Source organism: Eumetopias jubatus, unplaced genomic scaffold (assembly GCF_037043125.1).
Source record: "Eumetopias jubatus isolate StellerSeaLion01/CBP00866 unplaced genomic scaffold, mEumJub1_p1.0 scaffold_8, whole genome shotgun sequence".
NCBI lineage: Eukaryota > Metazoa > Chordata > Mammalia > Carnivora > Otariidae > Eumetopias > Eumetopias jubatus.
Genome location: NW_028274814.1, coordinates 138,485,155 through 138,502,765, shown reverse-complemented (window position 1 = coordinate 138,502,765; position 17,611 = coordinate 138,485,155). Strand labels below are relative to the sequence as shown.

Sequence of the window (17,611 nt, the reverse complement as noted above, 5' to 3'; positions counted from 1 at the left end):
TGGTGTGCATACATCCATTGAGAGAAGAAGAAAAAGAAGTGTCTATTGCAAACTTGTTAAAAGGAAAAAGGGACTCCCACTGTTTTTTTTTTTTCCTTTGGCGGGCCCTCTATTTAGAGGACAGGATGTTAACTCTTTGTGTCCCAGAAAAGAATGACTTCTTTGTGCATTTTAAATTTTGCAAAGGCTTCTTTACTGATGGAATGTCATAAATGAGAGAGAAAAAGATGTTATTCACAGATTACTACAATTCTAGAAGCCGAGTTTCTTCGGAGATAGTACACTAGCACGGGGGACAACTTTCATTTCATTCTGAATATGCTTAAGCTGTTTTTTACAAAAGCCATTTAAGTATGGCTACCAAAAAAAACTTAGAAGCACTTTACTCTGGAACAATCAGTATTTCTGTAACACTTCTGGCTGAATCTTTGTTGTTTTCATTCTGGAAGATTCAACAGAACTCTGCAAAATCTCTAGATAGCTTTTAGTAACTGGCTGTTCAGGAATGTTTATACATGACCTCCCTTCTAGCGCTTTTGTTGGTTACATCAATGATCTGAAATTTCAGTGCTCGTTTTAATGCTCCAGCTCTAATATGTGTATATATATATATATAGAGAGAGAGAGAGAGAGAGAGAGAAAGAGAGAGAGACAAAGGGTGGAAATAGAAAGGTACAGGTCAAATTTGCTCTTGCTCCCCAAAGCTACTCTTGCAACTCTGGAAAGTGGAGCCATGGCCGCAACTGGGGTGGCATGCTTTAGGAGACTGTGCCTTTGAAAGTGAACAAGACACGGACGCTCTTTAATCCTGCGGCCCTGCGCACAGAGCCCCATTCACAGAGGCACGAAAGCGGGTCAGAGGCAGGCATCCCCCTGGGAGCACAATGGTCTGGGAGGTCTCTTCCCGGGTGATTTGGAAAGAGAAGAGTTAATGGCCTGCACATCCCCCCCTCCTCACTCCCTGCGCCGTTCCAAAGGGCCGGGCTCAGTGACAGCACAGCCCAGTCCCTAAAACGAAGATGGAGCTTCTCTATTCTTCAGCATCTCTCGAATTAATTAGCTGGAAATGAGTCTTGTCAATGTTTTGGAAAGGCAGAAAGGGTGAAAAGAGATTGCTAGAATTAATCACAGTGAGAAACTACTTCAACTGCCTGGCAGAGTGCAGAAAACCCAACAAGCAGAGAAGAAAAGGCATCGGGCTGATTTGCCATCTGAAGGAACAAATGGAATCCAATCAAACGCTCCAGTCTTTGCCAAATAAGGGATGCACCCTTGAGGAGAAGAATTTATTATCTGTTGCCACAGTAAGTACAATATATTACTTAAATGCACACTGTATCCATGGGGACAAAGGCAAACCAGACAGTTTCTAAAGCAAAGAAACAACAGAATACTCATGTACTTTCACTTTCGAGCTTATCCACATTAAACTCTATTATCTAAAGGATTCATGTGTTCCTGAATTTGCACTTAATAAATCTTCAAACACTTGCAATTTCACATACTGCAGAAGACGAAAAATCCAGGAAACAGATTCCAAAAATTCAGATATTTCAATGGAGAGTTCATTCACTAAGAAGAAAAAAGAAACAAAATGGCAGATATAACAGATCTATTTATAAGAATCATCCAAGGGGGGGAAAAAACAGAGAATTTTGGTCAAGGGCTGAGAGAGAAACCTGAAACAACTCACTATTATATAGGGAGCTTCCTGTTCTTTTCATAGTAGCCAACATTAGCCATCTCTCCACTAGAAAATCTAGAAACTTCAGACCATGTAAAAATTCTGATATGACTTTTATATTTCTCCCCTAAAATGAGCTTGAACTTTTAAGACAATGGCAGCATAAAGCCTGAACATAAAACCCAAAATTATTGGCAATTAAACTTCGGGCTTTCTTGGCCATTTTAGAAGGCAAAGTGCGCCCAGCCATGTTCTCAGGAAGGAACCCTGTCACAGACCGAGGGAGCAGGGAGGCTGGACCCAGAGGGGGCGGCGGCTTGCTCTGGCACACTCACCAGTGGAGGTGGGTCACTAGTAGGTTTCAGAATCAGCTTGTCACCCCTCTTCTCAACTTCAAAGCCCATCTTTTTAAGGAGGGATGCGTCCGCCAGTCCCTGTTCCTCCATCTTCGCAATCAGATCTTGGTTCTGACTATTGTCTTCAGTAAGGTTGCGGATGGCGTACACCACCCACTGGGTCAGAACTGGAGGCCGAGTGAAGGAATCTGCCAACGTACCTTCCCATTTCCAAACTTCGCAGGAGCGTTACTGGAAAGGGAGGGCAGGACCCGGCATGAGCGAACGAGTTCTCACAGAGCACGTGCTATGAGTATGCATCCAAACACGGAAGCAACGAAAAAGCTGCAACACATGCATTGTACATGTATGTCCCACGTGTGTGTACCTGTGTGATGTCCAGCACACGGAGCTTCTTAATCAAGATTTGATGAACGAATGAGCAGGAAAACAACATCTGAACTCTGTGATCGCGCGCGCGCACGTGCACGCACGCACACGTGCGCGCGCACGCAGATAACCATGTTGTTGAGCCACCAGAGAAAGAATAAGTGCAGGACGGCGTTAGTCACAAAGTTGCCAAGTGAGAAGCAGACAAGAGACTCATCTTGTTTAAAGCCAGCTCAGTTATAAATAAGAACTGTCTCCTAGGAGTCATCATGGAATTTCCCTCATTCGGCCGCATTTTTAAAGATGGAGCTAGAAAGCCTTTGAAGGATTTGCTGTCCTTCGCTTGCCTATTTGTGCTCTCAAGAAAGCACCTCGTCCTCTGGCCTTGCTGTGCCCCCACCCCCATTCCGCACGTGCGGCACGGCATCCTTCACAGCAGACAGAAGACAGAATCGCTGTATTATTTACTGAGGTCTTTTATTCCGTGACCAAGAACCGTGTAAATCTCAGGAAAGCATTAAACTGCTGCTCTATGTTGTTCTAGAAAAGGCCGTAGAGAAACTGCCATGGGTACCAACCCATGGATCCAGGGACGTGTGGGCAATGCCCAGAACAGTGGGCCCAGCACCCTCTGTTGGTCCGGAGGGAATAACAGAACACCTAGCGGGGAGTAAGCGCTTTCTCCAATAAAGCAAGGCCTCCCTGCCCACCACTGGATGGAATTTGGCAAGAAAAACAAGCTCTTTCCCCCAACTGCAGGGTGTTTCTGGTACAGGCATTTCTGATGTCAGAATGGGGGCATCTGTGTCCCCAGAATGTATCAGGCTCTTCAGCCTGAAGGGTCAACGCTTCTGACCCTGTCCTAGCTCCCAACACAGCGGTGAGGCTGGGGCTGAGACCTTTCTAGCTCTCAGCTGGAAGCAGGAGGCCACAGAGAAAGGCTGCAATGGGCATAAAGCCTGTGGCTCTTTCTTGTAGAGTCTGAGAAAGAATGTGAATCAAACTGCTTCCCTAGTTCAGTAACCTCAGAGCAAGGTAGTGAAAAATGAGCCTGTCCACTGAAGTCAGCCAACTGAGATGCCCGGAACATGGCTGTTTTATGTTCAGGACAGATCTTCTGCGGTTTTAAAAGTTGCTCCATCCCAGTCCCTCCGACACACCCATGCTGGTTCACAATCCTGACAAGGCCTTCGAGCTCCTCATGGCCCCAGATCACAGACGGTCCACACCGGCCCGGCCTCTCCCGGCCCCTCCCAGCTGGGGCCACGGGCCCCAAGAAGAGGATGAGCAGATGTTTGCTGAGTGAATGACCCACTGGTCTCTGGAGGTTTACCATTAAAACCACTTGTGAGTATAAATGACTAACCTGTTCCAGATGGCACAGAATAGGAATGGTTGATGCCCAGCTGATGCAGATTCTATAATTAGTTGTCCCCTTTTGGTGGGAGAATGTCCTTCTGCCATTTACCCGTCATCCTCCGATGATAAAGCCCAGTACCTTTATAAGGGCTGTATTTTATTTCTGGAGATAGAATCCCAACAAATACCCAAATGCACAAAGCCTAATTGTGACTTTCTCCCCCTTTTCCACAATCGCCGAACCCCCACTCTACGCCAGTATAGAGAATAAAAGTGAGGATCCTGGATGACAAACACTTCCAACGTGTTAGGGAATTTCTGAACCATGAATCGTGTGCCGCAAGTGATTTCTCATCCAGAATGACATCACTCTACCAATTCATTTCCTCACTCTGTGTGAAAAGGGGGAGGCGGTGTCAGGACATCCAACTGAAGGAGCAAACAACTGAAGGGTAAATTTAGGCAAGAAAAGATAGAAGACTGAAGAATTTTAGCTCACGTGTATTATTCCTGAATGCTAATGACAGGAGCAGAGCACTTCTTTCTAAAGCTTCCTGGTAACTCACTGAAATGTAACTGAAAGCAGGAAACCCGAAACTCCCCTCTATGCCCCATGAGAGCTCCTGGAAACGGGAGTGGGGGGTGCGGCTCGGTAATGGAGGAATCCGGCATCAGCCTTGATGCTGCCAGACGAAAGGCAGGGTGTCTCTGGAGAGTGAACCACCTTCCAGAGCTGCACCGATCAAACTGTTAGAGGGCAAACAAGACCCCTGGCCCAAGGGCCGCTGTGTACCTCTCCTACCAGGCACCCTTCGCACCTGGGCTCCAGCAACATCGCCACGCCGGGCACGGCCTCCGGACGGTGTTAGTCAGGTGCGCCCAGCGCGTGTTCGCAGAGCACTCTCTAGCAGCCCTCGGCCCGGCCTGCTGCACCATGCTCACCTGTGAGCCCCGTGAGGGCAGGAGCCACCCCGTGCATCCATCTGAGCATCCCCAGCAGCCAGTCTGGCCCCTGACACAAAGTGGGCTGTGGACACTACAGAGCTAGGATGGTGTCTGTGTGTCCGCCCGGACACCCTGCGAACTCCTTCCGAGCAAGTGTGAGGTCTCGTGCACTGCGCCGGGTGAGGTCCACTGGACGTCCGACCCAGGGAGCGCTATCTCCCACTCAGCCCGTGGGTGGGGCCGTGGTGACACCGCAGCGGCCCGCACAAGCTCTGCTTTTCCTGCTTGTTCTCGGGGTGGTTTCCTGACTCAGGGCTTTGCAGGGTGGAGGGATGACATGAAAGTAAACCCATATAAATGCAACCCAGGCAAGAGAGCTCCCTGCACTGTGTCAACAAAGGGCCCATGTCAACAGGCCCCAGGAGAATTCCCACCGTGTGGGCAGATGAGAGGGTAGATCTCAATCATGCTCATCGTGCTGAGGCAACTGACGCATTTTGTGAAAATCCTGCCACAGTAGCTTTGTAGCACTTCACCCTCAACGCCCTTGGAACCTAAACACCAACACGCCGCCCAGTTTACATCCAGGGAGAGAGGACAGAGGAGAAGGGGAGCAGTGAAGGTTCCCGACAGGTGGCCAGCACCACGCCAGGAACGAAACACAACAGCCGTGAACTTCTCGAGGGACTGATGCCCGGCACAGCCACCAAATGGACAACCTAACAGAAGACACAGTAAAGCCCAAAGAGAAAAGGCATTTTTGTCTTTTTCCAAAACTGGTGTTCACAGGCCGGAGGGAGCGTGCGGAAGGAGTGGAGGGGTTGGGAGAAGCACGGCCACACACTGGAGGCAGCTGCTGTGCACACCTCGAAGATGAGAAATAACTGGACGGCAAACCCCCCACCCTTTTCCCTTAAATGCATGTTTCACATTCTTATATATAAGGGAAATGGTAGTACTTCCTCTTTAAAAGAGGAGGATTTCGTGGCGTCGGAACACGGCGTTCCGCCACACACTTTTTCTGGGCAAATACAAAAGGCGTGCTCTGCATCTCCACCTCCAGCGAGCTCCCACACTCGGGGCTGTGTTGTCTGGCTATAAATTAAGTGCCACACAGACAAGCTCGACTTTGTCCCTATTTCCAGTGAGAACATTTTTGCACTACCGACTGGGGTCTCTGACTCAATAATAATTAAAAAACCAAATTCAGTGGTTGTTTCTTTCATAAAATTTGGTTTGAAAAGAGACACTGAAACACAGCCCTTACAAACGGGGTCTCACGCACGAGCCTGGCTCATGAATATGCATGGCTGTCCTTGTTAGCGGCTGTGAAAGCCCGGAGCCCCGGGCAGCCCCGCGCCAGCCCCCGAGTGTCACTAGGGAGATTAAAGCGAGTCCCAGTTAATATTCACATTGCCCCCTTGTTCCCTCTCTAAAGAGACAGACGGAAAGAAAGAGTGGGGGAGAAAATTAAACATCTTCTAAAGTCTAATCCTACCAACACGTGAAGTGCTTTATTGTGCGCTTAGCTTTAGAGAGACGGCTTCTAAAGTTTCCATAGCTACTACAAACACAAGGCGTGAGCCTGTGGGCTACAACACTACCTTGAAAGTGCCCTGTCATGAGCACTCTGGAGCGAGGATGCCACAGGGCTGGCCCGGCTCCTCAGCAGAGCACTCTGGTGTCTGGAAACAGGCAAAGAGGACAGTGGAGACGGAACAGCTCAGTACTGCTGTGCTTGGGAAGGTGAAGGCCACTCCCGGGCCCGCAGCCTCGGCCCTAGCTTCCAGAAAGACGCAGGCCCAGCACCAAACGCGGTGGCCTGGCACAAGTGAGGCAACGAGGCGTGCGCGGGGCACAAAAATGGGGGCAGGCAGACGACACGATCTAGAAAAAAGTATCTCACAGCAAGGATATTACTAGCTAGCACATTTATGTGTCAAATTCACTTTATAGATCATTTGTTTGAGAGGGCGAGAGAGAGCACAAGCCGGGGAGGGGGGGACGGGCAGAGGGAGACAGAGAAGCAGGTTCCCCACTGAGTAGGGAGCCCCACGTGGGGCTCAGTCCCAGGACCCTGGGATCATGACCTGAGCCGAAGGCAGACGCTTAACCGACTGAGCCACCCAGGCTTTCCCCCAAATTCACTTTAAGGTCAGGTTGAGTGCAAACACTAAAGCTGGAACTGTCCGATGAGGAAGACTCCTCTAAGAAAGGCAACACCTTTCAGCTACCGGACCAGTGGCACTTGCAAAGTCCTGCGCTGTATGGGAACGTAGGGCCCGGTGGGGACAGGGACTCTGTTCCGGTCACCACTGTAACTCTCTAGCTGGAAGACTGCTGAGAACAGGGGTCGGCAAATCAGGGCCTGTGTTTTTGTGCGGACATGAGTTTAGTTTTTGTATCTTTAAATGCTTGGGAAAAAACAAAATCAAACTACTACTAGTGTGTGACACGTGAAAATTATTTGAAACTCAAACTTCAGTATCCATAATACATAAAGCCACTGGCACGCAGCCATGCCCGTTCGTTTATGCACCAACTATGGCTGCTTTCTCGCTCCAACAGCTGAGCCGTGGCTATGGGCAGACAGTATGGCTGGGCAAAGCCAAAAACACTTACAAAATTTAAACCTTTACTGAAAAGGCTGGCCAACCTCTGGCCCAGAACATGGAAAGCATTAGTAAGTATTCGTTGAATTTTATAAACGAGCTTTTAAAAGTCTTGGCATTGAAAAACCTACATTATTTAAAACAATTTAAATATATTAAAAGGTTTTGCTGATGTGTGTGTATACATACTATATACCGTGACTATGTATGATGCTTTGTATCTAGAGATATATGATGTATACATGCGTCTCTAATATAATCTATACTCCGTATATAACCAACAGATGTACTCTATTTTAGTACCTACATTTAATTTTTGCTTCCAGGATATATTCTTTAAAATTATTTGTAGGCAACAAATCCATTTATGGCAAGGGATTTATGTCCTGCCTAACAAAGTATACTACTAAACAGGGCAGAGAGTGTGAAGAAACCTTTTACGAGGCTGGTCTGAGAAGATGTTCAGCGAGGCAAGCCTACTTTAGCAGGCTTTCACAAAAACCAGTAATAATCTTTGCTAAAGATGAGGATGGTTTTAAATAACTTCCATATCTAAACTAGTATCTTCACAGAATTGGTACAATTGCGGAATTTTTCAGAGTGCAAGAAAGGAGTTTAGTTTTAGTTTAAAATGGTTCGGGAAATGCTTCACATTGCTAAAAACCAAAATACTTCTAAATATGCCAAGTCTGTCAGCCAAAGAACGAGCATGGGACGCGGCATCGAAAGGGTGGCTTCTCTTCCTGCTGCCATGGCCTACTTCCGCCTTCCTCCTAGCCACTCAAGTCCGAGAAGCTGCCCCCGTGTCAGGGGTGGCATGTTCAGGGCGGGGGCGGCGTTCCCTGAATCCTAACCAACCTCAGCCCTGCTCTCCGAGTATTTGCTTTCTGAGGGAAACCATGGCACTTCCCAAACTGCTGCCCAGGGACCCCTGGGCTCCCCTGAGCCTTGTGCTGGAGGAGGAGGAGTTGTGCAAACCCTGGAGGACTTCCAAGTGGAGGTGGTAAAGGAGAAAGACCTCAGACGACTCAGGGGCGTTGGGAGAGTAAGGAGGTGCTGGGCTATGGACGCAGGAGGGATGGCAGCTTAGCTGTGACACCGGGCAGAGGCGGCGGTTGGGCAGGAGAGGTCCTGGTGGAGGGACAGACCTGGAAACCACCACTGCCATTCTGCCCCAAAGCAGCCCTCGCTTCTCCTGCACAGGCTGCCTCCACCTCCAAATGCCGACATACTTCACCCTCACTTCCACCTTCGTCTACCATAATTATCTTCTGCCCTTTACTCTCATTATGTCATTCAGCTAACTACATACTCTTCTCCGTCGGAAAATTAAAGTAGGAGTCTTTCTTGTGCGGCTTCTATCTGGGGTCTCCCTGCTGGAAATCGCAGTGTGCCCAATAACCACCACAAACCACCCATCTGGCTCCCTCTTCCTTCTCCAAATTGTTGGTCTATCTGGTTTCTAATTTCCCTCCGCACTTTTGTATTTTAATACGAGGGAACATCTGTGGGTCAAGTGTCTCAGCGTTATGACGATACGTGCTGCCCTGGGCCCTGCGGTGTGTCAGGTCTCAACAGCATTTCCACATGGATGGATGTGTCCTCTCTCATTTGCCCCTTACTGGCGGACTGTGAGTCCTGAGAGTGGTAAAAACAACAAGGCTAACAGAAGAGAGTGGGAGAATCGACAAATCGCCAGATCTGTAGATTACAGGTCCCCAGCTGAAGAACACAACAGAATACTTGGGGTCAGCAGTCCGTCTTCTCGGAGGGAGGTCATCCCAGAAACACCATCTCTGAGAGCAGAGACTGCCTGCTGGCCTCTGCATCCCTAGGGAACTGGGACATCAAAGCAAGTGCCACAAGGCCCAGGAGAACAAAGTGTCCGTGCAAGTGTCAACCAAAGATGTTTTCTCTCTCGGCCTCGCCCAACTCAGCACTCTCCTAGTGGTTCTGAAACAAAGGGCACATTCTCTGTGCTTGGTTCGCACAATTTACTTTCCATCAGTGGAGCAGTTCCGGGGAAGATCCGACGGTGACCCCCTCACGGGCCTCCTCCCAGCCTGGAACGTGTCTCCACCCCACACGGCCCCGTGACCTCAGCAGTAGCTACACGTGCGTGCACACTCTGGGCCCCTGACAAATCCCAGATGTCTAAAGCCCAAGCATCCAAGATGAGCCAAGTAGAAGATGTCGCTGTCACCGCGACCAGCCAGGCTGTCCATATGGCAGGGGAGTGACGGGAAGATGATACCCTGCCCTCCGTCACCACACACACTCCCCACTCCAAAAGCTTCTGTGGCCGAGCGAGGGCCGTGCGGCAGGTACCTCACATCCACAGGGTTTTGGTGGTCAAGGATCCTTCGGCCCTGAAACTAATTTCGTACATTACGTATTTTGAACTCGTCTCCCTAGCCACTTGAAAGCATAGTGTGGTACGCAGAGTCAGAATCTGGTGTCCGTGTCACACAACAGGTTTTGGAATCAGAAACAACCAATACCACTTCTAACTTAAACCACACGAAAGGCTTCTGGGGCCATGAAGTAGTTCCATTTGTACTCGGGGCAGCCCTCCAATGTCGTTTCGGAGACGTCAGCTGAGCCCCCGCGTGCCGTGTGCTCGGCCGGGCCGGAACATGGCTGGCATGTCCCAGACGCTCAACAATTCCTCCAGAGCCCCTCGTGTCCCTCCCCTCCGTGACCCTCCCTCTCGGTGCCCCTTCTCAGGCTGCTGTCACCGGGTAAATCTGAATCCTTCTACAGAACGTGTGCACCTGCGGGCTGGGACTGCTGTCCTCGTCACTGGACCTCCCGGCACACAGAGGAGACACGCTTTAGCTATTTGCTGGACGAAGGCCCCTTGGTGCCTGCCTTCTCTCTACCTGGAAGTTCTTCCGCAGCATCTGGACCATACGTGAGACGTTACTGAATAAGCGTATGCAGATGCCCAGCACTATTCAAAGTCAGCCTTGGGGCTGCAGGGGCAAGCTGGCCCCGGCCGGCGCTGAGCTGGCTGGGCCTCATTGCGGAGACCACGGCAGGAGAGGGTGTGCTGCCCCTGGAGATCGCGGGGCCCTGAGGACTGACACGGTGTGAGCAGAAGCCAGAGGGAGTGCAGCAGAGACAGCCCAGAAGCTCAAGGCCCCGTCTGCCAGGCAAGAGGATGGTTGTCAAGTACGCTGTGCTCTCTGGGATAAAGGACTCGTCGGGTCACAAGCTGCCTCAAATGAACTTCTCTTCAGGGACTACATTATTGCTGCCTTCAATGTAAGCAAGGCTTTGCCAGAGGATCTCATCCCAGAGTCTCTCACATAAAGAGCATCAGTTTATCTGCATAAAACAGTCTAGAGATAATAGTAACAGAGCGGCGGCAGCCACCCCACGCCCAGGACACGTCGGGGGCCATTCCAGGCACTCAGAGAAAGCATTCGATCCTCTACAAACACGCTATGCAACAGGTGCGTACTATCGCCCCCATTTTACTGATGAGAACACAAGATACAGGAGGCTCGGGCCTGTCCGCGGTCACACAACTGGAAGCAGCCAAGTCAGGGCGGGATGTGGGCTCCAGCATGCACCCTCAGAGCAACAAGGCCACACAGCTTCCAAGCACTTGTCAGTGAGCACATGGGTGAGGAGAGACCTCACCTATGTGAGGGGCAGGTGGTTCTGCCTCCAGCTCAGGCTGACTGCAAGCCTCGGAGCTTTGCCTATGCCGTCAGTTAAAGGAATGCTAGGTTTTATGACACTTGAAATAAGGTCCCCATCTCTTCAAAGAAATCCCAAAGGATAAAATAAGCTTGGAGATACTAGCGAGAATGACCACCTCTGCAAAGCAACTTGAGAAGGAGCTAATGAACAGTTCAAAATGAAATTATTATTTGGAGTAGAAAAAGTAAGTAGTCTCATCTAAATGACGCAAAGACTAGCGCTGGCCTAGCACTAATGATGTCCTACGTTACTAAAGCGTAGCTCAGGGTCAGAGGTACTTCTAAGCTACCAAGGCTTAAATTAAAAACAGTGTGGGGATTCTGGCAGACTTTAGATGAGACACAGCAGGTACCAAAGAGTCAAGGAGGTTTCTCCTGCTGTGTATGCTGGGCGCCGAGCATCTGTCGTCACTGTCCTTGGCCCAGATGTCACCCGTGGATGGTCTGCTCCATGGGTCACCCGTGGCCGTCCTGGCTTGCCTCTCCATCTCTCCCCCTGCTCCTCGCCAAGTCCCAGAAAGTCAGCCATCAAGGTGGGTGGGCCTGCAGATGCTGGGTCGTCCTGCTGCAAAGCAAGCAGGGAAGGGGGTGGCGGTTCCCATTCGTGCTGTGGGCTTCCGTTTCTACCACAGTAACAGGTGAGCTAAGAGCAGAGTGCGGACCCGGAATGCTCGCTGATCCTTGTTACGGGAAGAACTCTGCGTACAACCTCCAGGAGACATTTATAATGTGCAAGTATCTTCCACAGTCACTAGAAATACCTATCACGGACCCTCCAGACGACTTAAAGGCCACAGCTGGTTGTGGTGATGACACTAAGTTCTTAAAGCTCCTCCCGGACACTTGTCTCAAAGCTTCTAGAGTATCGGCTACCTCACTTTGGGGGGGAATCATTCAGTTATAGACACCTGATATCGCAACACGTTCTTCCCCCTCTCCGTGCTTCTTGAACATGACCCTGGTACAAGCATGGGGTGTAGACACCAATAAAGACTTAAGCTGCTGGTCACACACCAGACTGTCCGAAGAACTGAACCACAATCTAGTCACTCACGCAGCTAATGTGAGGACACTGCGCTCGCTGCCGGGGACACCACAGCTCGCAGGATAGTCGTGTCCCTGCCCTCGCAGCACCGATGTTCCAGAGGCCGACTCATGGGACGAGGGTGGTCGGAGGATGCCTCTCTGAGGCACCCCCACGCAAAGACCCACAGGATAAAAAGAAACCGGTCACCTAGTCATCTAGTGAGCCGGGGCAGACGGCTGCGGGCTGCACGTAAGCCACGAAGCACCAAGAAACGTCGAGGGGGCACCTCTGTGGCTGGAGCGGGATGTGGGGAGAGTGGAATGAAGTGAGGCAGAGGTAGGCAGATGCCGCACCTTCTGAGGATTCAGGAGATGGTAAGGAGTCTGTGTTCTATTCCAGTACAATTAGAAGCCATAACAGAAGTGAAGGAGAAAAATCGACACTCTCTTGGGCAGCTGTGTGGACAGCGGTTTGGAACGAGGCAAGCACGGGAAGGGGGGTCCATGAGGAGTCCACAGTGGCCAGAGGGAGGTCATGGAACAAGACAGATCTGTGCCATTTCATAAGACGTGTGATTTGGGGCAGTTTATGTAAGTGCACCAGGGTAAAGCTGGTCAGGTCACTGAGAGGACGGGACGTCTGCGCTGTGCTTGCCCCACACCGGGTGCCCAGCGCCCCCGAGGGACAGCAGGGGCCCCAGGCGGGCTGTGGAAGCCCTGGCTCCTGTCTGGCCCGGGGCTTCATTACCCTCTGCCTCGGCTTCTTCACCCATTCAGTGAGGGGGACAAAGCCATTCCCCAGCAAGTCGGAGGACAGCCCAGGACTGAGACGAAGCTCTTGGGTCCTGGAGTCAGAAAGCACAGGTTCTAAATGCCGAGCCTGCTGAGCACCAGGGCAGAGCCGTGGCCAGTTACAAAACCTTTTTACCTTAGCCTCCTCTTCTGTAAGATGGGGATCATGACAGTATCTGTCTCACAGAGTGGTCATGAGGTTTAAACAAAATTCGGATGCCTGGCATGGAAGAGGCTAGTTCTGTTAGACACACAGGCCAGTCACTACTGTATCCCCCCAGCGGTCAACAAAGCTGGGCTACAGAAGGAGCTAGATCACCTGTGTCAGGAAAAACCTCTGTCTATTCAACTATCAGAACCAATGAGTTCTCTGGCCACTGTCCCACCCGCCCCCCAGCACATGTGACCCGTTCAATGCATCCCTGAAACCAGTTTCCCTGCCAGCATCCGATGCCGCCATGGGGGTCTCATTGAACACAGCACCATTCCTGGGTTTCTCCATTCTCCCTTTGTCCACTTCTAGCACAAGGACAGAGAGCGAAGGTGATCACCATGGAGGGAGGAATGTGGAAACAGTGAGCCTGTGCACACTCGTCTGTGTGCTCAGGAAGCGTCAAGGAAGGGTCCGTGATGGGGACAGCCTGATGCCGCAGTGGCCGTGACCTTTGTGGGACATTCATGAAAAGCAGCACGTAATGCCACATGATTATCAGAGCCACAGTGTTACATGACAGCAGAAGATGAAACAATGAAAGGGGGTCTTGCTCGAACGGGGATCATGGAAGACTTCTCTCCAGCATTCTGTCTCGTGTATTTCAAACTGGAAGAACCAGTCGGGGTTGGCCAGTGTACACAGGGGAGAAGCCCAGGCAGAGGAGCAGCATGTGCAAGCCTGGGAGAGGAAGGAGCTGGGGGTACCAGTGGAGGAGGGAGGCCAGTGCGCCAGGAGGGAAACCAGGAAGGGCTGACGGGTGGGGTCAGGCAGGGAGGCGGAAGGTCTAGGAAGATGCGCCCCCTCCCCACCCCTGCTCGGGCCGGCACTTACTACGGAGCACTCTCTTTGTCAGGGACGTCTGCGAAAGAGGTCAATCTGACGCATTTGCCTTCAGGGAGCTCACAAGCAGGTACAGGTGGCAGAGCCAGCGGGGGCGCGTCACAAGCTCCTGGGGGCAGAGAGGACAAGCTCGGCCAGGGCTCCTTCCCTGAGAAGCCGAGCGCCTGTCCCCACCAGACCGCAGGCCCCACGGGAGCACGGAGGGGGTCTCCTCCTTGGCCAGCACCGTATCCCCAGCAGCAAGAACAGTGTCCACCGCGTGCCCCAGCAGACAGCAGGAAACACATGCAGAAGCCAGAGATGGAAGCAATGACAAAGACACACACCAGGGCCCTGAATCCAGCAACAGAGGAAAAGGATCGTGTCTGAAAGGCTGTGTCACATTCTGGCTCTACCTGCCATCAGGACGGTCACGTACTAGTAATGAAGATGGTATCAGGTAGGGACTGTGGAAGACCAATCCTCTGAAAACAGAACAGAGCCAGAGAAAGAATCACGCCTATGGACAGTGACTTATGACAAGGTGGCCCCGCAGAGCCAGGGGTAAAAGGAAGGTCTTCACGTAGTGGGGCAACTGCAGAACCACAGGGGGACAATGAAGAAACTGCACCCTGACTGTACATCCGAGTAAGAATTAGCTTCCGGAAGACTTCAGCTCTGTCAGAAAGGCAAGACTAGAGAGATGCCAGCGAAAACACAGAAAAATTGCTCTTCCAGCCTCAGGGTCTCAGTGAGACACAAAACCCACTAACCGTAGAGGGAAGAAAAAACACCCAAGCACCCCAGAAGTCAGATTAGAGTCAGCTCTGGAAACTGGTGCTGGGTGAGAAGGGGCCCAAAGGAGCCCTCCAGGGGATGGGACCAGTCTGTATCTTCATCTGGGTGACTGCTGCAAGGGTGCGTACATATGCGGAGATGCCCACACATTGCACACTCAGTATCTCAATAATAAAGATACCGTAAGAAAAATAAAAACAACAAGAAAATAAAACAAGCCATGAATAGGAGAGACTCTTTCAATGCACATAAATGAACAAGAATTCACAGCCTGAATACAGGAACATGAGTCAATTTTGGAAAGAGAAAGAAATCGTAAATAGACAAAGAAGTATCTGACCACATCTTCGTGACAACAGGAAGTCCCAATGGTCGGTAAGTGTCAAAACGTGCTTATGACTAACTAGAGGGATTCAAACAGCATCACGGCAGCATGCTGTGTTCATCAGAAGGGCAAACATTTTAAAATCTGTATCGAGGGCCAGAGAGGATGCAGGACAGGAGTATACATTGGTACAGCCGATTCTGAAAAGTTCGGTGTCGTGGAGAATAGCGTTGAAGATACACAAACTACAAGACAGAAATTCCAGAAATGTTCACAGCACCATTCACTATTAACTCTAATAGCCCCCAAGTGGAAATACCTAAATGTCCACCAACAGCTCAATGAAATAATTATGTGTTCTTGGGATGGAACACTCACGATGAACTACTTGCAATGATTTGAAGGACGACTTTGAATGACAGATGACAAAACAATGCAAGCCATGATTCCATGTAAGCGGATTCAGAAATGGCCAACCACAGCCCCCTCTGCAGGAAGGCACGCACAGGAGCCGACTGGGGAAGGGTGGATGCTGCTGCAGGCTCTGCAGAGCTGGGCCATGACCTGTCTGCACCTGAATGCTGGTTACATGTACGCCTGCTTTACCATTTTTTTACAAGCAGCACGTACATACTCTTCCCACTTTTTGGTAGGCACGTTCTGTTTCAAGATAGGAACGGTCTCGAAAACTTAGCATGACAACTGAACGAGGACCGAAGGTGTGCGGGTCTGCCAACTAGTCTGCACCAAGAAATACTGCCCCTAACACACCAAGCTTCCGAATTCTGTGGGTTCTACTGTCTCAGTGGTTGACAGACGTTGTGCAGTGCGTGCAGCGGGCTCCCAGGCCACGGCCTGACCGGCTATGCATCAGCAGCCAGGTGGGAGGAGGCAGATGGGCCCCTTCCCCACCATTTCCTTCTTGAAAACCTGTTAGGATTTCCTGGTGCTTCCTAATCATACACAGAAGAATCGCTTGAATAAGAGCGGTGCTAGCTTCTAAAAGTGCTTTAGAAGAGAAAGACAGAAGTCGTTTTGATTCTGACATAATCTGATTTCTCTCAAAACACGGGGAAAATGTGTTGCCTTTTTCTAGGCTTTTCCTATCCTTACCCAGAAAGTGTAGAGATCTTTATCTGCATCTGACAAAGTCATCATTCTGTGAGCTTCTATAAGAACGAAAAATTAGGCCACAAACCAAACACGAAGACAAGTATCTCTTGTAAAAGTAAGGCTCATCACGGTCATGTGAAAAATGTCAAGTGCAGGGTTTGGGTCCTCGTCAAACTGCAATCCACCTCCTATTTTTGCTTTTGCCTGGCTTCCGTCCACCCACGAGGCTTTTTCCCAGCACGGGGCCTGTTTTCAGTTGTACTCAGTTAACCCTGAAGAAAAGGTCTGTCCACTCCTCAAACAGCCCTTCCTGGCAGCTCACAGAAACCAGCGGGCCTTGTTGGGCTGGGAGCAGGCGGATTTCTCGGGGTGGCCAGGGCTCACAACCCACAGCGCAACGCCTGCTGCCCTGGGGCCAAAAGCACTTCGCCTCTGCCTCAGAGAGGATGTGCAGCAGACCAGAGGCCGGTAAGAGTGGGGAAGGGGATATCTGAAAGTTAGCTTTTTATGTTTTCCGGATTTGTGCCAGTGTCCAAGTGAAAGGGTGAACGTAGGTCCACAAAACCATAGGACTAAGGAAGCCTGAGCAAAAGGAGGCCTCCCTTTCCCTGTCGCTAGCATGCCTCACTCCTGTGAGGCAGTCGACTCCGCGCAGGAAGCGGGTCCTGTGTTTCCTCCAGGTGGTTTGCAGGAAGACACAAACAGCCTCGGGATGCAGGGTCCCTGGTGCACCTCTCTTCCATCCCACCGGCTGGTACCGTATGGAATGTGTCATCTGCACATACATTTCCCATCAGCCTCCAAGCAGGGGCTCAGCACACAGCTTCCTTCGCAGAGTCAACAAGGACTAGCTGCTCACTGAGCTCGTTCCTTCAGAGACTCAAACACTCACCCAATAGGCTTTGTTTGGCTTTCGTTTTTTTTTTTTTTTTTTTTTTAATCTGATGGTTCTAGAAAAATAGGTGGCACAGAGAACACAACACTTCCTGCTAAGACTGAGGATCTCAAAACAAAAGAGCCAGGGGATTACTATTTAACGGTGCTGGACTGACTGTGGCACACCGATGTTTTGACCAGACCCTCGTCTATCACTGCTAAATTTGACTGAGGTCATTTTAGGCAAAAATACTGACATTAGTCAGGATTACCTGGAACACGTTTCTCTCTGCCAAACTTCGGCAACCCAATCTCTCCCCAAGTGTTTTGCAAAATAACACGGGGTAGCAATGTTATTTAAGTCCAACAATTAAACAAAAAATCATTTATTAACATCCTAAACACACCCAAAAGTCATTGCTCTTTTTAATAAAGAAAGGGAATGCAGAAAGAAAAACTGGCAAATAATTAACTTTGTAAGAAAATACATAAAGCTACACACTACTACTACTTCTTAAGCACAGATCATGCATCAGTAACTACTAGAGACCCTTTCTGTGCCTGTGGTGAAGGTTCTTCATTCAGCAGCTCTTCTGAAGGCAGACCCTCATCC

General features: G+C 50.3%; 1 protein-coding gene across 1 annotated transcript in view; it reads right to left on the bottom strand.

Moving 5' to 3' along the window:
- Window positions 1-1,249: 1,249 nt before the first annotated feature.
- Window positions 1,250-17,611, bottom strand: part of ATXN10 (ataxin 10) — a 162,574-nt gene continuing 146,212 nt past the window's right edge. Inside the window, exons 11-12 of the mRNA XM_028115371.2 lie at window positions 2,020-2,207; window positions 1,250-1,572 (exon numbers count right to left, since the gene is read on the bottom strand). Of these exons, the coding sequence (XP_027971172.1) occupies window positions 1,570-1,572; window positions 2,020-2,207 (191 nt within the window). The 3' untranslated portion in view covers window positions 1,250-1,569. The remainder of the gene's footprint in view (window positions 1,573-2,019; window positions 2,208-17,611) is intronic.